Below are 26,189 nucleotides of genomic sequence, written 5' to 3' on the forward strand. Positions count from 1 at the left end.
AAGGCAGGAAAAAGGCTATTGAATATTCGTCAGTTTTGAAAGATCTATGAAGTTGTGCACTTGAATCACAGACACACAGAATTACATGCACAGTAATCAGAAAGAAAGAATGTTTGCATCTGGGATTGCCTCAGCTGACTCCAAAGATCATGTGGAAGAAAGTTCTAGCAGCCAGGGCTCAGCTGTGGTTCTCTGTGCATCTCCCCAGGAACACATCAGTCCTACCTCTCCCCCCGCCCCACCACAGGCTCTTTTTGGTTTTGAATAATTGTCTATGTATGAGCCAAGCAGTATTGCTTGTCGCCATCTTCTGACACCTCCTACCGAGCATTTCACCATACTGGGTGCTAGAGCTTCAGATGTAGCCTGTAAGGGTGGGTTCTGTTTCCCCAGCTAGGTTACTGCTTGATCTGTGATGCGTTATGCTGTACCACTCACTTTTGCAGACTCTGTACTGCAGTGCCTTTGTTCTCTTCCCATGTGCCTCCTTTAGCTGACTGCAGCAGACAGTTCCTGGATTTTTGGCTAAATTGCTGCTGCTACTTTCCCTTGAAACAGAGCCAGCATCTCTTCTCCTGACAGCACCTCTGTCCGTGCGTCTTACACAGTCTTCTGGATTGGAAGCCTCACTGTTCCCTGACCTCGGCTATCCCTCACCTCTGGAAGAGTTTTCGATGCTTTCCCCCATGGAGGGTTGCTATTTAAGAGCTAGGGACAGAGTTGAAGGTTTCGGGCTTTTCCCCGTTCCTCTAATAGGAGTTTCTGTCGGCAGTTCCTAGGGGACTGATGCGCAATAAGGAGCATGTTCACGAGCTGTCCAGTCCCTTTTCTTCCACACTGTAAATTCTTAATGCAGCACGTTTCTTTTTATTGTAGGATGATGTGTCCCTTGTGATCAGGGAAACCATGCTGCAGTCATGCTAGCGTGAGTCTGCTGAGTAGCTGGGGAACTGGACTGGGAAGCCGGAGTTGCCACTGTCCTGCTGGGTGACTTTGGGCAAGCCATTGCCCCCTCTGTGCCTAGATGGGATAATGACACTTACTGCCTTTCTTAAAGTGCTTTCAGCTCTCCGGATTGAAAACCTTTTCAGAGTAGTATCCTAGTAGCAGATGGGCCAGGGAGACAGGGAAGCAGAGGAAGCGAATGTTATGGGCATTTGGAGGTGAACATCAGCATCCGTTCTCCCCCTCTCCTGTGCAAACCCTTCCGCCGAGTCATCCGCCCAAGGGGTCCCCTGGTGCCTTTGAAGAATCCCTGGCAGTCCCCCCCTTTCTGCCTGCCTTTCAGCCGCGGACGCTAGGAGAAGATGGTGCATACAGTGGGAAAGAGGACAATTGAATTTGCTCTTGCAGAGGGGCGGGAGTTAGTGAGCTTTACGAAGGATGGAAGACTTTAACGTGGCGACGAAGATACCCAGTAGCAGGCTGAAGAGTACAGCAAGGAGACTTGTTGAAAGCCCAGCTCACAGACTCGGCCTGGAGACAGAGGAGCAGGGATGGGTTGTGGTCCTCTAAACCAGAAGTGAAACGGGGAGAGTGAAACTCTGTCAGGTTAAGCGTGGGAGTTCATTAGGGCTAAGTGAGCCTCTTTTAAGAGCAGAAATCCTGTGTACAAAGCCAGGCCCGGATCTGGCTGGGGGAGCCTCACTGAAGTTGCTGAAGCACGGAGCAGCTTGCAGGATTGGAGGCCCAGGTTGGGACAAATGCTCTGCTGGTGAAGTGCCCACTGCAAATGATAAAGGCAGAGGGAGGCTATTGAAAAGGTAAATGGATTCTCTGTTAGAAACCAGATGGCTTGAGTCATGCCACTGCCAGAGAGGGGAGGGAGGGATTGGGGGAGCGGGGGAAGTAGAAGAGAGGTTAAATGCATTTCTTTGATTTATTGCTATCCATTTTTACCATAAAGGATGATGTCAGGGGTGGAATTCCTATTACAAAAGCATATTTCATGAGCAAAGTCTGCCCCTAGCACAGAGTACAGCCTCCAAGGTGGAAGTTACGGAGCAGCATAAGAAAACCAAGCGCAGCAAATCACCAGGTCTGGATGGTAAATACCTCTATCGGTCGCGGTGGCAATCACGTGTGAAATAACAGAGCTACTCTTGGGGACGCTTAGTCCCACGACCGTTTGGAAAGCTCAGAAAGTCAGACCTATGCAGTCTGGCTTTAACATGGAGCTAAGGGAGGTCCTAGGATGCCTCTAAATGCCCCATTGCTCGAATACGGTCTGAGCTGTGCCCCAGCTGAAAATCCCATACCTGCTATCCTGCCCGAGGCTCCCTGTGAAACTTCAGTCCTGGCCTAAGTCAGGACTGGGGAGCAGCTGGAGGAGGCTGTTCCACTGCTGTCAGCACTATCTCTCCTGGCTGCGCTAGAGCCTCGCCCCCTTCCATTGGCCACATGCTGCCAGCTTCAGCCCCGGCTGCCTGCTGCTAAGGGACAGCGGGGGTGCGGCTGCTGACTGAAGAGGAAACAGCCCAGCAGCTGGGAGATGCAAGAGAGCTGGGCGTGGGGCACAAAAAAAAAGGCAGAGAAGCCTTAAAGGAGGAGATACCTGCATAGGTGCACACTTCTCTCCAGGTGGGGTTCGGTGGCCACCAGCTTCCTGCCTTTGGAGAACTGTTGTAGGCCATATTAATCCTAGACCCCTCCACCCCCCAGGCAAGACTTTGAGTGAATCCCGCGTGGAGGCCTTCTGGGGCAGCTGTAGTTTGTGTGCCCATGTGCATGGTGTTTGCTGCGTAGGCTCTCTGGCAGCTGGCCCAATCAGAACTAGAAGCCCTTTGTATTTCCCAGTAAGCAAGCTGCTATTCCTTCAGCTGCTTCCATGTGAGCTGTGACATGGGGGTGTCTGTTCCTACCTGCCCTAGCAATCCCCCAGATGGGTCACTCTGTGTGAGTGGGGATCGGTGAATAATTGTTGGGTCTAGTGTGCAGGTGCTGAGTGGTGGTGGTGGTGGTCTGAGGTTGCACTAGATGACTGGTGGTCTCTTCTGGCCTTAAGCCCTATGACACTATGAATAGTGGGGTGCCCCCCGTGAGTTGTGCATGGGGTTGGGTTGAGAGTGATGGAATCCGTTGGTTTATATCTCAGGTGACACCTAAAGCTGGGGGATTCCCAAGAGCATGACAAACCATAAATCCTCCCTAGACACAAACATGGGGCCAGATCCGCAGCTGGGCTAAAGTACCATAACTCTGCTGCCATCAGTGGAGCCACACTGGTTCACAGCCGATGAGGATCTGACCCATGATTAATATTATTATTTATTTTTATTGCCATGGTCACTAGCAGCACCACTCTTAGCCTGCACCCCATTGTGCAAGGTGCTGTACGAACATGGTCCCTGCGCCAATTAAACCCTCACGCCACAAAATCTCCATGACACCATACTGTACTTCGGGCAATGCTGGCACAGCCTAGCAATCATGTCAGCCTGTACGCTTCCTGTTCTGATTTGTTATCTGTATCACCTAGGAGCCCAGCCCTGGACCAGAACCCCACTGTGCCAGGCGCTGTGCAAACACAGCACAAAGAGATGGTCCCTGCCCCAAGGAGCTTACAATCTAAGTAGCTCAGGGGCTATTTATTCCTTTCCCAACAGGCCCTGCAGCTTGTGCTTTGTTTCTTCCCACTGGGGCCTTTCCTTGGTGGTGCTACGGCAGGGGTTAAAATGAGGGGCGTGCCAGTGGAGCAGCACAGCCCCCTCCCTTGCTAAAAACAGAGGGGCTCCCCCCACCTCTCCCCCTGCCCTTTGGCTGGTGCAGCAAGAGCTCCCTCTGCTGTTTCAATCTGTTGTAGCCACTGTGCTCTGTTCCTGCAGCAGGGTAAGCTGATGTCATTTAGCTCTGTGTCCAGGTTAGATGGCACCGTGTTTTAGTAATTTCTGGTCCCTGATCCACGGGGAGATGGTACCATGGAGCTGTTCAGTGACTATTCACTCCCCTGTTTTAATAAGATGCAGCAAGTCCTAGAGACACCCCTTAGAAATTGTGCTGTACTAAGGTGCTCCATGCAGGCTCAGGACCAGACAACAGGCCTCCACAGGCCTTGCGCTGCTGTTGCATAGTAGATGGGGATGCGTGTCCCATCTTGGCAGCTGAGGAGATAAGGCTATCTCTGCACTGACGGGTACTGTCTTGCAGTTAGTGTTGCCAGCTGTCCCACTGCTTTTATCAGATCTCCTGGCTGGGCGAGTTTGTTTGTTCCTGGGTGGATGGCAATATGTCTTGGCTTGTTCAGCCTGGCACTGGATAAAACTTGTCTGGCCTGATCTGCATTCAGGCATTTAATTTGTATTACTCTTTCCCTTGTGTGGGAACGAGTGTTTCCCAGCCAGCAATCCGAATCCAATAGAAGGAACGGATCGCTTGTGGGGGCTTGTCTCTCCCAAGAAACCTGAGGGCAGGCGTAGACGGAAGGCCGGATTCAGCCAGGGGCGCAGAGTGGCTCCCGCCAGTGTAATACATAGGGCAGAAAGCCCACTGAAGGTGGGAATTGTGGCAGGCCAAAGCAGCCCCAATCCCTCTGCTGTAGGGAGGCTGGCATGGGGCAGCTCTACCTGAAGAGCCAAGGGCTCTTGTCAGAACAGTTAGGCAGTTTCCTGGCCCAACTGACTGCTGGTGGATTCGAAAGCTGCCCTGCCCTGGTGGAAACCCTGGGGGAGTGCACCGGGAGTTGCTGTCACCTGTCCTTCCTTGGGGAGCAGGAAGGATGTAATGAATGCAATCTGCCATATGCACCCCTCCGATCTGCGATAACTATATGGTTGTTGTCTGAGGCCTGGTCTGCACTAGAAAATTAGGTCGGGTTAACTACGTCGGTCAGGGTGTGAAAAATCCACATCTCTGAGCAGCGCTGTTAAGCCAACCGAAGTCCCCGTGTACGCAGTGCTAGGCAATGCAAGAATGCTTCTGTCGACCTAGCTACTGCCTCTTGGGGAGGTGGATTAACTATGCCAAGAGGAGAATCCCTGCTGTCAGCGTAGGTAGAGTCTACACTGAAGCGCTACAGCTGTGCCACTAGAGTGCTTTAAGTGTAGCCAAGCCTGTAGTTCTCCCCTGGTGTTTGCAGCTCAGGTTCTGCTCTGTTCCCAGTAGCTTCATTTATTTTTGGCATTTCTCTTGGCAGCACGCTCATTGCATCGACCTGGGCTTCTCTTAGTTCTCTTTTGGCTATCTGAGGTTCCCTTTTTTAGAGGCTGGTTTCCCAGCACTAAACTCAGTTATTTGAGGATTTCAGTTCCCTTTTCTAGAGGCTTTTATTTTCAGTTTCCATCCGGTTTGGTTTTGCCGTTTCATTCTGTAGGCAATCAAAGGGAATTTGTTCTAGTTAATTTCATAGCAACATATGGTTTCAACTTGACATCCTCTGTAAGCCATCATTTAGGCCCAGATCCTGCCAGGCGCTGAGTGCCTTCGGACCCCATTGAAGCTGGTGGGAATTAAGGATACTTGGCAATTTCCTGCATGCTCTCAGCACCTTGCAGGATCCATCCCCTTGGACTTTGGCGATTTGATGACCAGGGAACAGACATTGTTTGCTCTCCCTCTTGGTGGCTCATGAGCTACGAATTCTTGTGGCTTCTCTCAACGTGTTATTTGAACTTTAGAAGCTTCTCCTTTTTTTCCAGTTGATGAGCCATCCTTGGCATTTCCGTCACATGTGTGACTCAGACAGACACTTTCTGCCTGTCTTAGGGATTTCTGGGAGACTTCCGATTTGACCAGGCTGTCTTGGATCATTGCTGTCCCATTGGGATGAATAGCCACAGTCACTGATAATGTGCTATCAGCATTGGCCGCATCTGGCTGGATGTAATGTGCGTGCAGTGATTTGTCTGTCACCACCATCGTGTGTCGGGTGAGTGTGAAGGATGTGGAGGTGGTTGGACGCTAGGGCGGGGTCCAATCCACAGCCCTCTCAGCAATGTCATCAGCAAGCAGTAATTGCAGGTTTGTTTTTACTGCATTGAGCTTGGTCGTGCAGCCTTACGCAGTCCTTGCTACGGGAGATGTCCCCTCAAAGTCAGTGGAAGTTTGGCCTCTGAGACCCTGGCCTCAATTTTGAAGAGTGGCCACTAACTTTGAATGCCTCTGTTTTTGGAGGCCCAGTTTGAGACGCCAAGGGACTGATCTTCAGAGGCACTGAGCATCTCCAATTCCTGTTGGCCTCAACTGGAGTTGGGAGTGGTCGGCTACTCTGAACGCCAGCTTGTCTGGGCCAGATTTTCAAAGAGTTCGGCTCCCATTTAGGCTCCTAGGGCAGATTTGCAAAACCAGCACGTGGGAGATGCTGGGGGCTGAGCTCTTTGGAATATCTGGCCCAGTGTGTCTCAAGTGGAGCACCCAAAATCCCTGGGCACTTTTCAAACTGTAGGCCTGACGTTGTCATGTGCCTCAGTTTCCACATCTGCTAAAGAGGAGGCTAATATTTCCCTTCCACCAGGGCTGCAGTGACAGTGCCTTTACTTTTGTACAGAGATCTGATGAAAGGTGCTAGGGAAGTGCAGGGTATTTCAAGGCTTCCCCTCCTCCTGGAGCACTGTGAATAGGTTTCTTCTCCCCTCCTTTTGCCTGGCAGTGTCGCATCCCATCTGAGTGGGTGAGGCAGAGCCGGAGAGCCAGGGAGCAACCTGTGCATTCTCCCCTTTGCCAGTGGGAAGGCCTGAGGACAAGCATTCCTCTTACCAGGCCCTTGGGAGGGGCCTTGTTGAGAACCTACCCGGTGCTAGTCTTATTGGAAAACCCTTGCGCCCGCCCACTTCTAAAGGCCTCTCCCCCAGCCTAGCAGGAGGGACCACTGGACCCAGGGACCAAATGAGTACAGGGGACAACAAATGAGAAAAACAGGGACTGAGGTGAAGGTCATAGGTTCAAAACGAGGGTACCGGATGGGGATACCGAGCAGAGAACCCCAGACAGTGCCCACTGCTCCTCAAAGGTGTCGAGGGAGCCAGCGGATGCTGCCCAGTGGAACTCTGCCCGGATGCGTGAAACTAGGGAGGAACGGAAATAGGTCCCACAGTCGCAGAGCACCCCCTTGTCTAGCATCCTCCTCCTGGTAGTGTAGATGGAGAGTTTGGCCAGGGCCAGGAGGAGGTTGACAAGGAGGTCTCGCAACTTCGTGGGGCCACAGATGGGGATGACGAGCACCTGCAGCCCTTTCCTCCAACCTCGCAGCGTGCGTGCCACTGCACCCGGTCCCTGGAGAGGCCTTGTACCACCCCAGCAGCAGGACCAATGTGAATGAAGGGGATGGGCTGGCAGTTACACTCTGCTCTCCAGTGCCTTGTGTAGTCCAATGATCCAGGTGACAGGACCAGCACCCTTTCCCTGAGGTCCACAGCCTGACAAATCTCCCCTGCAAGAGCTATTTCCTGGCCTTATTCTACCACCCTGCATGATCCCCTTCTGTCCTTGGTGTTCACCCCTCCACCCCCCAGATGCATGGGCCTGGTTAGCCAACCAAATATATTTAGATAAGCCAACCCGCTCGTGCCATCGTTTGGCTTATCTAAATATGTGTTTTGCTTCTAGCCTTCCCCTGTCCGTCCCTCCCTCCTTTAGCAAATTGGCTGATCTGTAGGGTTTAGGGCTGGGCTGCGCGAAGGTAGGAATCTAATCTGATTGGAATCAAACCCATACCGCTCTGCAAAGGGAAAATTGTTCCCGTCTTACCTGTTTGGGGAGGTTTTGTGAAGGGGAGGCGGGGGGGAACTTACGACAATCTTAGATGAGGTGGGGAGATAATCGCATTGTCTTTAGCCTTTGCAGAGCACCTTTCCTCTTCCCAGCTTCACCCATTCTAATGCACAGGCGCTCAGATACTACGTCCTGAAAGGATCTATTCTAGACAGACTAGTAGGGACTGAACACGTCTCCCGTCGATCTCAGCTGCAGTGGTGCATGCTTAGCCCTTCTGAAAACGGGACTCCCTCACTGAAATCCTCACCATGCCCTGGTGAGACAAGGGAGCAATACTGTCCTGGTTTTATACTAGGGGAAACTGAGACCGCATCTGTACTATGGGTGCTATAGCGGCATAGCTATTGCGCGATAATCCCGTAGCGTAGACATGGACTCCAGTGACGGAAGGGGTTTTTCCGTTGCAGTAGGGACTTCACCTCCCTAAGTGATGGTAGCTAGGTTGATGGAAACATTCTTCCACTGACCTAACAGTGTCTACACCAGGGGTTAGGTCGGGTTAGCTACAGTGCTCAGGGTGGGGTTGGGGTGGATTTTTCACACCCCTGAACGCCAAAGCTATGTTGACCTAAATTTTAAGTGGAGATCCGTTCCTGCGGAGAAGAGAAGTGACTTGTCCAAGGCCATCACGAGGAATCACTGTTAGTCCCAGGCTCAGAGCTGAGGACTTCTTGCTCCCAGGCCTTGCTTAAATCATGTGGCTTCTTGATTTTTATTTGGGTTTTTAAAAATCACTTGCTGAAATCCTTCCCAAGAGCCTATTCAGGGAAATAAACAGTTGCTGGGTAAGGAGTAGCATCTTGTCATGGAGTAAAAATTATTGTAAGTACTAGGAAATAACGTCATATGAATGGCTGCGACTCCAAGCAAGAGAGTGTCTTCTCTCTAGCTCTTTTAGTATCTTGAACAGGCACTTAGGCCTGGTCCACACAGAAACCTGGCACAGAAATAATGAAACCAGGTTTCAGTTACAACTTTTGTGATTTCAGTGCAAGTTTGTTTGTAGACCAGGCCGTGCAGAGGAAATGGTGCTGGTGATTTACTAGGGGGCGCTCTTCCCTCTGAGTCTGCACTGAACCAGTCCCCAGCATTCCCAAGGGCCTAAGAGATCTCCTCAAAGCTAGAGGTTAGGTAACTTATAGGGATGTTAATCTCAGTTCCCAGGTCAAATTCCAATTTAGTAAATGCATTCTCTGCTTTTCTCTTTAGAAATGGTATTCTCCTCCCCTTCCTGTCCAGAACTATTGCTGCCATTCATTGTTAATCAGCTGCCCTGTTCCATCCCAGAGGTGGCTGCCTTTCAGTGTTGTGATTCCTGTGTACAGTTTGTAAAGCCCTTTGGGATGAACACTTATAAATGTAAGTTGTGGTCATTAGTATGGTATTAATGCCCATGCTCTTTTCCATATGACAGTTAGGTCCCCCACCTCTCATCTGATTGTCCCATTTTAGCTGCGCTGAATTGCAGACTCACATCCTGTTGAAAGCCTGGCTCATCCCCGCTAGGCGTGTATGGCGGCTTGTGCCAGTTAGTCATTCTGGGGCGAGGGCTCTGCATGGCGCTGCACAGCGCCCTCTGCTGTCTGTGACCATACCTGCAGCTGCAAAGCGCACATTTGGTTAGGATAGGCTTCCTGTGGCTCAAATGGGTTAAACACTTCCTGCCATTCATGGGGCCTTCTTCCAGGCACGATTCCCACAGGGTGGGGCTGGATTCACCTGCACCTGGGTGCAGTTTGCATGCACACTCTGTGTCCAGGGAGGGGGCATTCATGCCCCTTACCACCAGGAGGGGGCAGCCAGTGGTAGGCCCATTGCCCTCCACCAGGCATCCAAAAGGGTGTGGCCTGGAGGAGGCTGCCCTGGATACACTGATCCAGGCATTGGTGGAGTCAGGTGTATGGGCAGCTCGGGTTGCTGGATCCCCACCATTGGGGGCTGCAGCCTGGTTTGTGCTGGCCGACATGGTCACTCTCAGTTGGTATCCTCCTCCCTTCCCTTAGAGCTGCTTCCTCCTTTCCCCCACACACTCCCATCCTCCCTTATTCCCCCCCAGCTCATTGCACAGACCATCTTCCTCCTTTGCAGATGCCCTTCAGTGGCAATTCCTCTGTGGCTCACCTTCACAAACCCAGAAAGAACCAGAACGAGATTATCATGTGCTGGGACTTCTTTTGGGGCCAGAGACTTGATCCTCCACCAGCCTGATCTCCAGCTAAAGGTGAGACTACACCCTGCATCTTAGGGTATGTCTACACTACCTGCCGGATCGGTGGGCAGCGATCGATCCAGCGGGGGGTCGATTTATCGCGTCTAGTCTGGACGCGATAAATTGACCTCTGAGCACTTTCCCGTGGACTCCTGTACTCCACCACCATGAGGCGCAGGCAGAGTCGACAGGGGAGCGGCAGCAGTTGACTCACCGCAGTGAAGACACCGCGGAGAGTAGGTCTAAGTATGTTGACTTCAGCTACGTTATTCACTCATGTGTGTGTTTACCTGCTTTAACCTTGTCAATAACTCCCTTACTACTTTTTCTTAGTTAATACATTTGTAATTAGTTTATTATAGGTTAGTTTATTAAAATGTAATCTTTGGTATAAGATCTTAAGTGCAGTTGACCTGGGGTAAGTGACTGGTCCTTTGCGACTGGGAATAACCTGAATATTGTGATTTTTGGTGTGAGGGATTGGGAGCTCTCTAGAAGTGTGGGGGGCCACCGGCACCTGGACTGTGGCCCTGCCCACAAGGCCCCACCTCTGCTTGGCCTCTCCCTCCTGAAGCCCCATCCTCGCTCCGCCTTTTCCTGCCCCTCCCCCCGAGGCCCTGCCCACTGCCACTTGTTCCTCTCTGCTTCTTCCCCTGAGACCCCCCCCCGCTGCTCGCTCCTCTCCGCCCCCTCCCCCAAGGTCTCCCACTCGCTCCTCTCTGCCCCCTTCCCAGAACGGGAGTCCTGCATTAGGGGAGCGATGGAGCGGAGGGGCGGAGATGAGCGAGCGGCGGTTGGGGGAAGAGGCGGCGTGAGGGCGGGGCCTTGGGGGAAGAGGCGGAGTGAGGGCAGGGTGGAGTGCAGGCGGGGTCATGGTTCGGGGGCCGGTGCCTCCTCCCCACTTCTATGGAGCTTCGCTTCTGGTGATCCAACGGCGGTGGCAGGCCAGCGTGCCTTCGGAGGGGTGACCCACGCTGCCGTGGCATTTCCCCTATGCATGGCCAGCTTTTTGGGGGGAGGTTTAACCTCCCCTGGTCTCTTATACACGCCGCCCATGGGGGTTTCCATCCCCTCACAAGACTTGGAGGGGTTAAGATGGCAGTTGGGCCAATGAACTCCCCAGGCTGCACCTGCAGGAGGTGCCAGGGAGCAGGGATTAATTAGATGAGACTCTGCTGGGCAGGAACAGGAGGCACCTGTATAAAGCCCAGGAGTGGGGAGCAGAAAGGGGCTGCAGGGAAGTAGGCTGCAGTCACGGCCTGGAAGAAGGGAGGCATGGATGGGAATACAGAGGGTAGTCCACAGTTACTCCCTGGGAGGTGGGAGTTTGGGCTGGCAAACCCAGGGAGGTGGGGAAAGCCAGCAAGGTAGGAGAGGCTTGGGGGAAAGGCAGCAAGGTCTGGGATAGGTCAGACCTTGGCTGCTGGTGAGAGGGCCCCTGAGCCAGAACCCGGACTAGAGGGCAGGCCTGGGTTCCCCTCCCAGCCACGGGGGAAATGGCTCCGAAGAGGTAGTGCAAAGCAGGCTGCCTGGAACAGTTTGCCCCAAAAGTCTTTGATACCCCAGAAGTGGAGGACCGTAGTGGCCTGGCCGCAGGGCCAAGACACAAACAGGAAGCTGCAGCTCCTGGAGCAAGAGGGGCTGCAGGGTGAGAGAAATAGATGAGTGGAAAGACTGCCAGAGGAGGGCACAGCACCTGGGAAGTGCTAATCCCCAGAGTGGCCAGGAGGAGGCGCCTCTAGTGGTGAGTGCACCCCCATGATAAGGTCCCTTAGTGATTAAACCCCCTCGGGGTCAGGCAGCTGGAGGAACTTTCCTGAGTCATAAGAGTGCTGATCCCTTATCAGGGAACCGGGCTGGGGCCGGGGCTGGGTATTGATCAAGATACGTCAATTCTTTGGTCAGAGGAAGTTGGGGAGCAGATAATTGTTTGGGTCAAAGTTTCCTGATTTACAGCCTTCCTCAATGGCCTGGAGAGGTGGGAGAGAGCTGTTAATGTGTAACTCTCGGAGAGCTAGGCCTATAAGATCTCCTGCGGGAGGTGTACCTGCGCCAGATCCTCAGCAGCTCCCAGCCGCGGCTATCCAGCACCAGCAAGGAGGATGTCGGTAAGGATTGCGGTGTTTTGCCGTGAGCTCTTTCCTTTTCTTGCTCTCAGCTAGTCTCCTGTATCGGTGGGCTCTCACTTTCTGCCTTTGTGTCTGCTGTCATCACACCTGCTCAGTCGTTCATTCCCCCTCCCCTTGCCAGCTCTCCGGTTTCCACTCCCACCTCTTCCCCTCGCCAAGCAAGGAGTGCGGGGTACCAGGATGGTCCTGGCTCAGGGCCATGAGGTGACAACTGGAGGGCAGGGGACCTGCTCCCGGCCTCTCTCCTGGCTCTAGGATGACCAGATGTCCTGATTTTATAGGGACAGTCCCGATTTTTGGGTCTTTTTCTTGTACAGGCTCCTATTACGCCCCCACCCCCGTCCCGATTTTTTACACATGCTGTCTGGTCACCCTACCTGGCTCAGGTGGAATTGCTGAGCTTCGTTCCTTTTCATTTGGGGCAGGGGGTGGGCATGGGTCACTCAGGGAGTCTCATGACATCAGGTCCCTCTGCTGCAGGAGAAATTTGAAATCTTGAACCTGGACGTGAAAGCAGGGAGCACCCTGAAGATAAAGGGCAAGGTCGCCAATGATGCTGAGAAGTGAGTGTGAGAGAGCGCTCTCAGACGAGGGGGGCATGGGCTGCAGAGATGGGGGCAGCACCCCAGTTTCCGTGTCTGATGCAGAGATCAGTCCTTTAGGCCGGCTCTCTGGCTTGGTACTTATACAGTCCCCATCACCTTGTAATTGAGTGCTTTGCAAATGTCCTGGCCCTGTGCGTGGATGGGGAAACTGAGGCACAGAGGTTAAAGCGACTTGCCTGTAGTCAGCAAAGGTGTCTGCAGCAGAGCTGGGAGCTGAGCCCAGGTCTCCTGAGCCACAGGCCTGACCTTCCTCCAGAGAAAATGGCGCTTGGGCCGGAAGCCCCAGGTCTCCCTAAAACTGGCAGGGCGGAGCCCTCTGGCCCCCCTGAAATTGGTAAAAGGAGAGGTGGGTGTAACTAATTCAACTGCCCTCCTTTGGGCAGGGGTGGGGCTCCTGGAGCAGCAATGGTGGCTCCGTGGGGGGAGTCTCTAATGCCCGCTCTGCTCCCACCCCACAGCTTTGTGATTAACCTTGGCAAGAGCTCTAGTGAGCTGGGGCTGCACTTCAACCCTCGCTTCAACGAATCCACCATCATCTGCAACTCCAGATGTGCCAACTGCTGGCAGTCGGAGCACCGCGACAACCACCTGCCGTTCTCCCGGGGCTCGGAGGTCAAGGTGAGGCAGCTCCCTGCCAGCGTCTCTGGCTCCTGCGACCCTGAACCCTCCTCGTCAGCCTGCTCAGAGTCCCAATCCCCACAGACCCTGTTCTCTCGCCATTTAACCCTGCCCATGCTGGAGGCCTCCTAAAGGCTGCCTGTGACCTGCCTTCCAGAGCCCCCGTGCCTCTGCCCAGCAGGTGCTCATGCCTTCACTGAGGGAGGGAGAGGGCTGTAGGGAGCAGATCCCTCTTCCCCCTCGGATCTGTCTCCATCATTCTCTCCCTGCTCCCACCCCTTATTTTCTTCCCTCCAGTGCTTTGTAGAATGAGATTCTTGGGCCTCCCTGCTCCCTTCTCCTTGGGCAGCTCTGTTTGCCTCTTAGCATTGCACAGTTAGATCACCCGGTTTCTCTGTGGCTTGGAAACGGTTCCTTCTCCTTGCCCAGCGCTTCCCGAGCTGGGCTGGGTGGGGCAGGGGAGTGCCCACGGGAAGGAGACGATTCATTTCCAGTGATCAGTTATTAGTTTTGTTCTTTGAAGAGTCTCGGGTCCATCCTGTCCCCTCACACTGTCTGCGCTGTGGGCTAGAAGTGGCATTTCCCCACTGTTGCTAACCCCAAGTCAGATCTACTGGTGGGGTAACAGTGGGAGAGCCAGTGGGGCAAGGCTCCCGCAGCCACTGGTATTTCATGTGCTGTCCCACCTGGTCCAGAGCAGGCCTAAGCAACGCAGTGCTTTAAAACAGTGGTGGGCGCAGGAGCCTTGTCTACACTAGGGCTCCCTGTGTTGCCACCGCCATTGCAGTTGAACCAGCATTAGCAGCGGTGGGGGAGACGTTGCCCCCAGTCTCCCGGTTTAGGCAAGAGCTCAACTTCCTGAGACAAGCTGATCGCTCTGATTTCAATGGGAGTTAGGTGCCTAAATACCTTTGAGGATCTGGGCCTCTGGCACCCAACCCTGCAACGCGTTTAGTGAGCTCAGCTCCCAGCACCTTGCCTAAGGCCAGCAGAATTGGGGCCTCTCCGCCCAGGCAGTAGGGACAGGTGCTTGCTGTTGCCAGCCAGTTGTTTGCTTTTGATGCTAACTCCCCGTTCCTGTCCTTTCCTTGCTCCCCGCTCTCGCAGTTTATCGTCAGCTTCCTGGGAGACAAGTTCAAGGTGAAGCTGCCGGACGGGCATGAGGTGGAATTCCCCAACCGGCACGGCTACGACAAGATCAGCTACCTGAGTGTGCAGGGCGGGTTCAAAGTCCTCTCCTTCAAACAAGAATGATGGGCCCCACTTCCCTGCTCTAATAAAGACCCCTGGTGAGGGGCCATTTTGTCCCAACTGTGCTGGCTCCTGTGATGTCCTTGGCCATGACCTTTCAGCACCCAATACAGGAAGGGTTCTCGTGGGAACGCCCCAAACCGGGCTCACCATCTGCTGGGAAGAGGCAGATGTCCGCTATTCTGGTAGGACGTCTTCTCTAGACACCTATGGGTGTGATTAGTGGAGTGGGAGACAGTGGCTGGGATGAAAATGTCTCCAGGGCACCAGAAGGGGGCGCTGCCCTGGGGTGCACTGACAGAGTGCAGAGGAGTTCTCAAGCCTGAGTGTGCAAAGGAAGGAAATGATTCTTTGGTAAGGCTAGGTTGCGGGTTGCGCTTTCAGCAGGCTGGGATGAACTGATGGCCAGGTGGGAGACAAAGCCCAGGGCTTATCTCAGTAGGAGGATGGTAATGTCCTGCACCTGCAGAGCGCTCTGTCTCCAGGCTGGGGAACACTACCAGTGCAGGGGGAGATTCTCTCTCCTTGGTACTAGGGGATGCTGTCTCTAAACATGGAATTTCCCCACCAGCTGTGTGACCCTCCCCCTGGCACCAGGCACAGCATTGAGGATGCAACTGCACAGGTGTTAATAAGCGCTTGTATCCAGCAAGAGATAAGGAGAATATTCCTCTATCTCCTTCATTCTTATCGCTGTGTCTCTTATCGGCTGGGAAATTCCAGCCAAGTTATCCATTACCCAGCCTTTCTCATATCTTATCTCAGTCAGTGCGGGGGAGAGAGAGGGGGAGGCTTTGGAATTGCAAGGGAATGAAACCTGTGTCAGCTTGAGTCCTTCACATGGGCCGGCACTACCTAATGTCTGGTGAAACCGCTCTGGTTAAAGTTACAGTGACTCACTCCAGAGGTTCACATGCCACGGGGTGAATGGCTCTGGAGAAAAACTGGCTTGAAGCATTATGGGTAACTCCTCTCCACCCCATACATCTGAAATATAGGAACAGTCTTTGGTACCAGCAGGGGGCACTCTTACCCCCTCTGACAGTACAGGACAAGGGGTTCCCAGCACAGGGAAAACCGACACTAGATGTGACCCCCCGCACAGCCCCACAAAGGAACATGCCTCACCAGGTTTAAAGTGGCTTCAGAGAAGAGCCAACTTCTAACAAGTGGGGGCGAGGAAGAACTGGGACGGCTCATCCATAGCTGACTAGTGCAGGGTTCTTACCCCTTCCTCTCCAGCATCTGCTGCTGGCCACGGTCAGAGATAGGATACTGGGCTACACTGCCCTCAGGTTGGATCCAGTCTGGCAATGCATATGGCTAATGCTATGCTCAGGATATAAGGATAGCAAATGTTAGGGTTATTTAGTCGGTAAAGGCCAAGCCTGGGGGGAGGGATAGCTCAGTGGTTTGAGCATTGGCCTGCTAAACCCAGGGTTGTAAGTTCAGTTCTTGAGGGGGCCACTTAGGGATCTGGGGCAAAAAAAATCAGTACTTGGTCCTATTAGTGAAGGCAGGGGCCTGGACTCAATGACCTTGTAAGGTCCCTTCCAGTTCTAGGAGATGGGATATCTCCATTAATTATTATAAGCATGGAAGAGACTGATATTTAGAGAGACTCCACTGAAGGAGCACACACTGCTCCTTCCCTTCTACTTCCACCCTGCTCCAGTGTCTGAGAGGGTCATTCGGTAAAATGCAGAACAAATAACTTTCATAAAATATGTTGTTGGCCTGTGGAACTCACTGCTGCAGGCTCAAGTGCTAGGGCTGGTTGATAACATTTGTAGCCAGGCTGGCTATGAGCAGGGTAATAGGGCTCTAGATGCGAGGTGTAAATGGATCTCTGCTGGGGTCAAGGTGGAATCTCCTCACCCTGGCCAGCATTATTGGGGTTTTGCTTTCCGCTGATGCAACATGTATGGGTTACAGCAGGAGCGTAGGGACCAGAATGGCTGGTCCAGTGATCTGAGATGGGGTAGCAAATCCTATTTTCCCAGGAGGCCCAGGACTGGAAGTGCAGAGAATACCAATGCAGGGAGAGGGTTCAGGCACTTGATGCTGGGAGGAGATGACTCCCTGGAGTCTGAAAGTGCAGAGGGAGTGGACTGATTTGCTGCTGTTCTGCAGGCTGAAATCCTGGGGCTGGCTGGGGCATGGGGAAGAACCACCACAGGAGAGAATAGTATCAAAAACTGTTTTAATAAGATCAATAATAAGTGCACAGGCTGCGGAGGGAGACAGCTGGGATGTTCCTTGGGGGTGGATCTTTGGTATGGAGCTTCTGTGACAAACTTGAATGAGCAGGGTGAGCCTGAGAAAGACCCTGGCTCCCGGGGTGGGGGCAGTGATGGGTAGCAATGGTTGCAGGCTCTGGACTCTACACTCTAGAGCCCTGGTGGGCACTTGGAGCTCCCGTTCACTTCAGCCCTCTCCCCCCATGGCTGAGCATGAAAGGCTGAGCAGCTGCCTGCAGTGTGATGAGACCAGTCAACTGGCAGCTCCAGGGCCTGTGTGGGGAGCAGAATGGGCTCCTAGGACGCTTCCCCTCCCCCCCCCGGTGTAAAAGCCTGGTTATTATATTCTCATGTGCTCCCTGACAGACACAGCCCCCCGGGGTGACTGGGCAGCGGGATCCCTCCGGCCACAGGCTCCTGGGCGAACAATGGGCATGCTGTGCGGGCCAGTGGAATGACCTCACCCCCCAGTCATTCCTGCTCCGGGCCGTGACACAAAACCCCCTCTGTGTGAGCGTGTCCGCATGCGGGACAGCGTGGGGAGCGGCTCCTTCCAAAGAGGCCGCGTTGCCCAGAAACACAAGGAGCACAGTGAGCAGCCCCCATCCCCCGCCGGCAAAAGGACACCGAAAAGGGGAAGTGTGTTGGAGGGGGGCGAGTTTAGACCCCTCTAAATAGTGTCAGTGGGAGCCCATCCCTGGAACCGCTGCCCAGACCAAGGGCAGCCCCCCTTTCAACTGCCTGGGCTGAACGCTATAGCACAGAGAAAATGTTCTTGTTCTAAGAGGGGGTGTAAGGGAGTATTGGAGTTTGGGGGTGTCCCCTCTGGGGTATGGAGGGGTCTACCAGGGCAAGGGCAGCGGGACCCCGGCATCGTCCTTATTCTGCCTGATTACTGGAATCTCAGCATTGCCAACTCTAGCGCTATTTGGTGTTTCCCCTGAAGGCCCAGCTGCCAAAGCCAGTTACTGCCTGAGCCTCCCAGCTTTCAATACACAACAATAGAAAGTTTCTAGCTCTCCTGGTTGTGGGGGGAAACCTTGAAAACGGCCACTCTGCGCAGTCCAGCACCGGAGGGCAAATGGAAAGAACCCACCAGTTACAGCTTTGAAAAATCTCATGAGTTTTGGCGCCTGACTCCGGCAGGGCTCCTTGGTGCCCAGGTTAAGGGCCATGGCATGATTTCCCCAGCTGTGCTGCATTCGGATACCAAGTCATTGCTGGCTGCACCCCCACCCCCACCGAGCCTCCTGTATTGCTGCTCTGGGCACCTCCCTGAGGACAGTGTGGCAGGAACTTGGGGGGTGGGGCAGGGGGAGCTCCTGCCCAAATCTGTAGAGTGGAGCAGCTGGCTCTCTGGAGCCAGCTTCAGAGCCTCCAGCTCAGGGTACTGCTGGAGGATAGGAGCCACACCTGCCTTTCTCCCTGAGCCCAGCCCTGCATCAGCTCAAGGAAGGAGGGCCACCCCCCTCAGGTGGAAGGACTCCCCACTCTGCTGCCTGTTCCATGGGGAGAGGAACTGGATTACTGTGCCCTTGGAATGGCCTCAGGGGGGAGGGGAGGCCCCTGAACTGGCTTGCTAGAGCAGGCCTTGGCAGGAGGGAACCAGGAATTAGCTAGCCCAGCTGGCATGGCCGCTGGCTGAAGGCAAAAGAACTGGCGAGGGCTGGTAGGAGCTGTGTGAGACTAGCCCAGCCCGTTCGCGAACAGTGCTGTGTGGTGCTGCATGGCAGAACCCGGTTCAATCCCCAGCCAGGAGCGCTCAGGCCCCAGGGAGAGGGAGAGGGAGAGGGAGAATGCTGTGTTGCTCCAGCCTGGGGTGGCCGGCTCAGAAAGCAAGCCTGCCCCAGGCCTCTAGCTCAGGGGGCAGCGGGGGAGTGAGCCGTGCAGCTGGAGTGCTTTCTCTGATCCGCTCCTGTTCGGTGCTTGCTGGGGGCTCGGTGACCTGACAGGAGCATTCCCTTACCAGCCCAGCCTCCCAGGGGGTGGGCACCTCATTTCCAATGACAGCAAGGAGTGGGGGGGAAGGAGCATGCGATCACTGCGATTTCCCCATTAGCATGACCTGCTCTTTGGGGAAGGCGGGGCCTGCCCAGGGCGCTGGGCGGATCAAAGAGCTGCTTCCCCTGCCTCCATCCCCACCAACCCTCTGCCGCAGGAGGGTTCACAGCTCCCAAGGGGCGCGGGCCCCCGGACAGCTGACATCTCTGAGGGAGGGCTGGGGAGTCCCAAGGCCACAGGAGACAGTGGCTGTTCAGACCTTCACTTCATCATCCTCTTCCTCCTCGTCGGCGTACTCAAAGGAGTCGCTGCGGCCCTCCGCAGCCGTGGCCTCCCCCTCCCGCACAGCTGAGAGCGCAGCCTCCTCTTCCTCCTCCTCCTCCTCCTCCTCGCTGTGACTCCACCCAGCCTCGTCCGCCCCATATGAGCCGACAACCGGGCTCTCCCGGGGCCCCTCCTCCTCTTCCTCCAAGCTGCCATGTGTACCTCTCGCGCTGTAGTGGCGAGCCAGGACCTGGGCAGCCCGGTGGAACTCTCCCGCCTCCATGCTGCAGTCATTCCAGTGCCCCTGCCACAGGCTGTCTTTTGGGAGTGCCCCTGGCTCCTCAGCGGGTGCTGAGCCCCAGGCAGGGCTCTGGTGCCCGCTTCCAGCACAGGCAGGCCCCTCCTCAGTATACTCTAGGGCACGAGCATCTCCATTGGCATGCACCAAGTGTCCCGATGGGGAGCTGGCCCCCTGCCTGGAGTGGCCCCAGAGGCTTTCTGCCATGTCGCCCTCTATACACCTGGCATTGGGGGTCCCTGATCCCCGAGGGACCCCGGCCTCAACCCACTCGCCATGCAGGGCAAAGGGCGATGCAGCCTGGCCGCCAGCCAGGGCCCTGGCTTCCTCCCTCTTGTCACTGCTGTCCATGGCTTCTGTGAAGCTGATGACCTGGAGGAGCTCGCTCATGAGGGAGGGCCCGAGGTCCAGGCGGAAGGACAGCAGGGAGTCCGAGCGCTGGAGCTCTGCTTCTGCGGGGAAGGAGCTCTCCCGGGCCTTCTCTGAGCGCGGAGCACGCGGGATGGTGCAGAACCCGGACTCCAGCCCTGAAAGGACAAGGAGCCTCTGGTGAGTAGGAAGCCTCTGGCACTGCGCAAGAGCCAGGGGGAGGCAGCGACTGTCACAGTGGGTGGTGATGGACTGGGCTGCTATGGGAGCCTGGGACCAGTGACTGTATGTGAACGGGGATAGACAAGTCACACTCATGTCAGCTGGGCGATATTGGGATCAATCACTCTCATATGGATCACTTTGCTAGACAGCCTAGGAGCAATTTCACCATCTAGTGCCTGCTCAGTATTGGGAAAATCTGGCTTGTACTAGTGAAAACTAGCACCAGTTACACTCCACTGTAACGTGACTAGCCGGTGCTAGGGAAGATGGGAATCAGTCCCGCTGTTTAAGGACGGTTCAGTGCCGGACACCCATGGCCCAGCCAAATCGGAAGATATAGCACGGTGCTGGAACTGGTCTCTGCCAAGAGTCAAGAGGGTGACGAGTGATCAGCCCTGGGAAACTATTTCCACTGGAATGGCTGTATAACCTGTGACCAGCAGGTGGCAGCATTGCACCATGCCACCTTTGCTGCCCGTCCCTGGCCCAGGCCCAGCCACTCCCACACGGGTCACACTGACCTGAGAATTAGCGCCACGGGAAATGCTGAGCTGGACCACTGCGTTTGGAGAACGCGGCCTTTGTGCTAAAGAACCCAGCCCCCGGCACCCGCCAGAGCGTCGCTCAGACGTAGCCAGGACTGAGGGGCCTGGGCAGGGAGCCAGGGCTGGAACAGGGCAGCCGGGAGGAGCATCAGCAGAGCCATTGGGGGCATGGAGGGGGGGCACTGGATAAGCGGGGGGGCTGCAGGCCCAGAAATAGTAACAATGCCAAGCTCTTACGCAGTGCATTTCCTCAGCAGATGTTAAAGCGTTTTACATCCTCCCCATTTTACAGGTGGGGAAACTGAGGCACGGGACAGGGAAGTGACTTGCCCAAGGTTACGCAGCAGGCCAGGGACAGAGCTGGGAGGGACAGAGCCCAGGTCTCCTGACTCCCAATCCGGTGCTTGAACCATTAGGCCACTGCCTCCCACTGGGTTGTGTCAGCAGAGCTGGCTGGCTGGCTGGGGGGGGGGGGGGGGGGCATTGCCTGCTGCTTACTCCCGGGAGCAGTGATGTTCACCTAAATCACCCCCCACTCCTTTCTTCACTGTGGGGCTGGAGACGGCCCTTCTGTGTGAACGCCAGCAGCACAGCCTCTCCCCCGGTGCTTCCCCTCCAGACTGGATGGACCATTCCCGGTGGGGCACGCAGGCTTTGTGGCCCATTCGCACCCTGAAGCTGCCAGGGGGACAGTGAGTATGCCTTGCTGTCTGTGAACAAGTTTCTCTCATAGGAGGTGGCTCGAGACCTGTTTCCCCCGCCCCCCCGACTCATTTCCCACAGGCCACCAATTGGCCATCGGATGGGAATAACCTAGTGTTACTACCATCCCAGCACTGGACTGGAGCTGGTGGATCAGAGGTGAGACACTATATCCCACCCATAATGGCCTGAGCTCTGCAGGGCCTTTAACAGGTGAAGTCGAAGGGGAAGTGGGTGTGGGGGAGGAACAACTGGGGGCTAAGGGTGTAACTCAGAAAAGGATAATTCTGGGATTCACCGGGACCAGGAACTCCCTTGATCATAGCTCTTCAATAGTCCGGTCCATCCAGAGATGGAGATTGCACAGATGGGGAAACTGAGGCATGGGAGGGGGGGCAGGGACTTGCCCTGGTTTCAGCAACACAGCTGGGAATAGCACTGAAGTCTCGGAAGCCCGTGCCCCCGCTACAGGATTACTCACCATAAGCATAGTGTGTATCGGACACGTTGTTTAGAGTGCTCTTGAAGGCGAATTTCCCAGCCGGGCTGCCACCCCCATAGGTCCCCTCATTGAGCTGTGGCAGCGACACGGCGTTCTTGATGATGGGCGAGATGTCTGGGGGGGCGGGCGAGGCTTCGGCCTTGCTCCCGCTGCCCCGGTTCCTCAGCGGCGTCCTCCGCACGTGCCGCAGGGTCCGGGCGAAGAAGTTGTTGGCTTTGGCCGTCTCGGTGCCACCGTGGTTGCTGAGGAAGGAGGTGTCCCCGAAGACGTCCCCGCCACGCCCCACGTGCATGGTGTGCCGGAAATCCCCCAGCGGTGGGCTGATCATGTCCGGTGTCAGCTCCGATTTCAACCGCCGTTTGCCATGGGAGCCCGACACCCAGCCAAGCACCGGTAGCTTCCCAAGACTCATGTCACACCCCGTTGTTACTCCACACCCTCTCCCCTAAAACACAGGAAACTGGCCTTCAGTGTGGGGGGGCACAAATTCCAGAGGGGTCACAGTGGCTTGTCACGCCCCCGGACTCCCCATCACTCATGCTCCCCCTCCTTTCGGCTGTGTTGTGTCCTGGGCCGGGGAGCTGCTCCCGGGACCAGCCCCTGCTCCCGATCTTTGGAGATGCCTTAGAGCTGCCGGGGGGAGCGTGGGCCTGTCTGTTCTCCGGTTCGGCACTCCTTCTGGATAATTGCTCTCCACAGCACTCATTAAACTGCCCAGGGGAGGCTTTTCCGAAACGGTTCACCCCTGGCAGCTTCTGCTATTGAGTGCAGGTCTCTGGATCCTCATATCTCCAGGAAGAGCCCCAGGCAGGGTGCGGGGAGTCCTGTTTGGCCCTGGGCAGGTAGGACGGCAAGGCTGGGGCAAAGGTATCTCCAAGGAGTCAGCCGTCACCCTGGCTGCTGCCGCGGGAGCTCTCGTGTGGCTGGAAGTAAGCAAAGCTGGGGATTAATGTTAATCCGCCATCCTCCGTCTCCCCGCTTCCGCCCCCGCCGCCTGCTAGCGTGGGAGCGGCTGGCACACGGGGCAGCAGGTCACAGCCGAAGGGGGGATCTCAGGGCAAACTCCTTGATCCTGATGTAAGATGGCCTAAAAATGACAACAGCAAAGGTGAAGGCTCAGGCTGAGATTTTCTGACAGTTCTGGCTGCAGGAGTGAGTTACCGGGGTGCTCCGCGGGGTTCCTGCCAGGAATGGGTAATGCCAACGCCTGGGAGGGACGGGCCAGGTGAAATAAGAATGGACACTCCGGACCTGTGCCGGACACCACCCCTGCAACTGCACTTACCTCTGAACCTGTGCTCAACCCCGAACCTGCGCCCGCCCCCGCCCCCGCCGTCAAACCTGTGCCCGACCCCACTCCTGACCCCACCTCTGAACCTGTACCCACCCCCGACCCTATGCCCGCCCACCCCCGCACCTGCGCCTGACCTATGACCGACCCTACTGCTGAACTTGTATCCCCCCAGACCTGTTCCCGAGCCCAACCCCGGGGTAGCTAGAAGGGGAAAGAAATACATTAAGTATTATGATTACTAGGGAAGTTGTTTGCATTTCTATGGCAACTTCTCTCCAAGGTTCACAAAGCACTTCACCAATGCTACCGTATTAAACATCAGCTCCTGCACCCCTCGTTCTGGAGGCAGGGAAACTGAGTCACAGAGAGGTCATGTGACTTGTCCAAGGTCAGCAAACCAGCCAGTGGCCAAGCTGGGATTGGAAGCCAGCTCTCAGTCTGTGCACAGATCTGTCCCTAAATATTATAGCAAAAGGCATGCTGGAAATAAGTAGGCAGACTCCCAGGTTAAGCCAAGTTTCTCTCCTAGCAGACTCCCAGTCTTGTTTTCCAGCTCGGAATGGGTCAGGGTAGCTGTTCAGATCAGCTTTGCATTGTGGAGTGTTGCCATTTCAAAATCCCCTGGAGGCTGCTCCACTCCAGGCCTCCACTGAGCAGTCCTCTGCCAACACAGCAGCGAATAATCAATGGGCCAAAGGCCGCTGGCACCTTGGCATGTCCCCTCTGCCCAGGTAAGATCAGCCCTGGGGCCAGAGGCTGAAGACACCTTGGTTCCTACACTGAGGGGCAGGGCTGGGTCCTTTCAGCAGGATTAGTGGCAGGGAGATCACGCTGCCTTGAGGAGTGAGCCAGACAGGCTGCTGGCCGAGCTGGGGTCTGGAGGACTCTTGGAGGGCTGGGGGTGAGATTACCTACAGCCCAGCCCCTGAGGTTCTGCCTTGCAGCTGGAGAGCACAGATACCCTCTGTGGCTGTGTGTGTACAGGACTAGGGGGGTTGATGGTGCGGAGGAAGTAGGGTGGGGGGAGGAGGAGGAATGCCAGAATAGACTCCAGAAGATCAATGATAAACCCAGCTGATACCCCCCACCAGTGGCATTTCCAGTGCTCCTTGGCCTCTGTCCCCAACAGAGCCACCCTTTGTCCTGTCCCCAGCTGCGCTCCTAGCCCATTTCAGCCTCCCGCTCTGTGCTCCTCTCCCCGCCACGTGCCCCTGTGCTGCCGCCTGCAAGTCACCTTGACAGGGAGCAGGTGCCAAGGAGGGCTATGCTCCGGGAACGCTGGCCACGGGTCTCCGTCACCACTGGTGCCACGTGTCCTTCCCCACCCCAGCCTTGTTTGCTCACCCAGGGCCCCTCTTATCTGCCAGGGGGTAGAGGTAGGCAAATGGAAAACAAAACTCCCCTTGAAATCCACTGCAACCATTGGCTGTTTCCCTGGGGGTGGGGGTGGGCAGGGAGCCTGTTTCCCTGGGTCCTCTATCCCCATGGTTGCCAGGGCCCTGCCTCCTTGCTGATGGAGAAACTGGGGGCGCTCTCCCTTCTTAGCTGAGACCTGCCAGGCATGTGGTGTCTGTGTGTGTGCGGCAGGGCGGGGGGTTGGGGATCAGCCAGGCCTGGCTACAATGCGGATCCAGGATTCCCCTCTGGGCTGGGCTCCTACTGGGCTGGGCTGTGTGAATTCCCCACCTCCTCCAGCTGGGGTTGGCTCCACCCCTCCCCCCATGAAGACCCCTCACCCCATCCACAGCTTCCACCCACTGGGTCAGGCAAGAAAAGGATGGGGGTGGGGAGAGCAGGGGAATTTGCTGGGGCCCTGCCCGCCCCCTGCAGCCTCGCTGAGCTATCCGGGGGCCAGGAAGAGCCAAGCCCCCTGTGCAGAGCATGCAATGGGGCGGTTGAGACGGTTCCCAGCACTCCAATTCCCCTGGCCTTGGGCCAGGCTCAGAGAACAGGGAGGTGGGATGAGCTGTGCCCCTGCATTCCGCCCCCCCCCAGGAGTCTCCCGCTCCTTGGGGCACATGGGGCCCAGATGCTCAAGGCTACAGCGGGGTCAGATCAGAAAGAAGAGGGAAAGGGGGCAGGAGAGAGGTGGTGTTCAGCAAAAGGCCCATTGGGCTAGGGATTGTGGGCCCATTCCCTGCTTGGCGAGATCCGTGAAGGAGGAGGCGGGTACTTTTTTCCCCTTCGTTCTTTCCCTCACTACCACAAAAATGACTAGCCCATAGCCACAGTCCGGATTTCAGCAGCCCCCACTGCCTCTAGCTGGCACTGCCCTCCCCTGCAATGCCAAACCCAGGCTGCAGGGCAGGCCTTCTGTCTCTGGCCTGTCCCTGTCACCCCTTTCCTTCTTGCCTGTCAGCCCCCGCTGGTGTGTGGCCACCCAAACTCAACAGAGGCACTCAGAACCCTGCCTTCCCACCTGATCTCTCTCGTTTTCAGCTCCACTCCAGTTATTCTTTCATCCAAGTGAAACTCGTGATTCTCTGAGCAAAGGGTCAGCCAGGGCGGGTGTTCTATTCCTCCTACTGTGTCTGTGTTACAGCCCATGCCCATCACTGCAACGGCTGGTCCCTTTCCCTCTCCAACAGCTCCCCGTCTCCCCTTTCCCCAAGGGGCCCCAAAAGGCAAGCCACAATCAGACTGCCAACATCTCTCCCCCTCTCCAGCCTCCCCTCTCCCTAACTTTAGCTGGTTTCCACTGATTTGTCTCCGCTGGGATGGGAGGAAAGCAGAGAGGGGAAAAGTGATCCAGACAGGCAGGACTGCCAAACGCAGACTCCCCCACCACATGCCCGCCCCAAGGGCGTAAAGACCCAGGAGAGAGAGGAGATGTCCAGGGTGGTCTGAGGAGCACCGGGATGGGGAGGAGCGAAGGGAAATTTGGGCTGGAAATTGGGAGAACATTCCTAGCCGGGAGGGTCTATCAAGCTGTGGAAGAGTCTCCCAGAGGAAACAGCAGCCCCATTGCTTGGGTCATGTAGAGCCAGACTGAAGCATGCTATAGGGGATGCTATAGGGGACGGCCCAGTGCTGAATGGCCTAGACAGGACCATCTCCATCTCCTCTGAGTGCAGGAGAAACGCAGACTGCATGTGCTGGAATAAAGCAACGCTTAGCTCCCGGGCCGCCTGCTGCTATATATATATATATAGATCACGTAGGGGGTTTTCCGAACAGACCCACTTTGAGGCTGAGGCTGGAATTCCAAACGCAGCACTTTTTGGCCATTC

General features: G+C 55.6%; 2 protein-coding genes and 1 long non-coding RNA gene across 5 annotated transcripts in view; 2 read left to right on the forward strand and 1 right to left on the reverse strand.

Annotated features, from left to right (window-relative positions):
- The first annotated feature begins 403 nt into the window (after positions 1-403).
- LOC117880677 lies at positions 404-10,053 on the forward strand. 2 transcript variants are annotated; one of them, XR_004646576.1, is made up of 3 exons: positions 404-1,763; positions 8,917-9,066; positions 9,796-10,053. It is a non-coding gene; the product is annotated as an uncharacterized LOC117880677 (long non-coding RNA). The 2 variants fall into 2 exon arrangements; XR_004646577.1 differs by lacking the exon at positions 404-1,763 and adding an exon at positions 5,389-5,863.
- An 851-nt stretch (positions 10,054-10,904) lies between these two features.
- Positions 10,905-14,580, forward strand: LGALS2 (galectin 2). The gene is made up of 4 exons (XM_034777071.1): positions 10,905-12,024; positions 12,526-12,608; positions 13,109-13,268; positions 14,376-14,580. The coding sequence occupies exons 1-4, from the start codon at positions 12,019-12,021 to the stop codon at positions 14,520-14,522; spliced, it is 396 nt and encodes a 131-aa protein (XP_034632962.1). The 5' UTR covers positions 10,905-12,018; the 3' UTR covers positions 14,523-14,580.
- A 2,125-nt stretch (positions 14,581-16,705) lies between these two features.
- Positions 16,706-26,189, reverse strand: part of CDC42EP1 (CDC42 effector protein 1) — a 10,195-nt gene continuing 711 nt past the window's right edge. Inside the window, exons 2-3 of one of the 2 annotated variants that reach the window (XM_034777087.1) lie at positions 21,645-22,588; positions 16,706-19,849 (exon numbers count right to left, since the gene is read on the reverse strand). In XM_034777087.1, the coding sequence (XP_034632978.1) occupies positions 19,014-19,849; positions 21,645-22,077 (1,269 nt within the window). In that variant the 5' untranslated portion in view covers positions 22,078-22,588 and the 3' untranslated portion in view covers positions 16,706-19,013. Of the gene's footprint in view, positions 19,850-21,644; positions 22,753-26,189 lie in introns of both variants that reach the window. The other variant, XM_034777084.1, reaches the window with a different exon arrangement.

This window comes from Trachemys scripta, chromosome 1, assembly GCF_013100865.1.
Source record: "Trachemys scripta elegans isolate TJP31775 chromosome 1, CAS_Tse_1.0, whole genome shotgun sequence".
Taxonomy (NCBI): Eukaryota; Metazoa; Chordata; order Testudines; family Emydidae; genus Trachemys; species Trachemys scripta.

Coding starts and splice junctions, on each gene's coding strand:
- LGALS2 (XM_034777071.1), top strand. Junction 12,609..13,108: donor GTCGCCAATGATGCTGAGAA/GTGAGTGTGAGA, acceptor CCCACCCCACAG/CTTTGTGATTAACCTTGGCA. Junction 13,269..14,375: donor CCCGGGGCTCGGAGGTCAAG/GTGAGGCAGCTC, acceptor CCGCTCTCGCAG/TTTATCGTCAGCTTCCTGGG.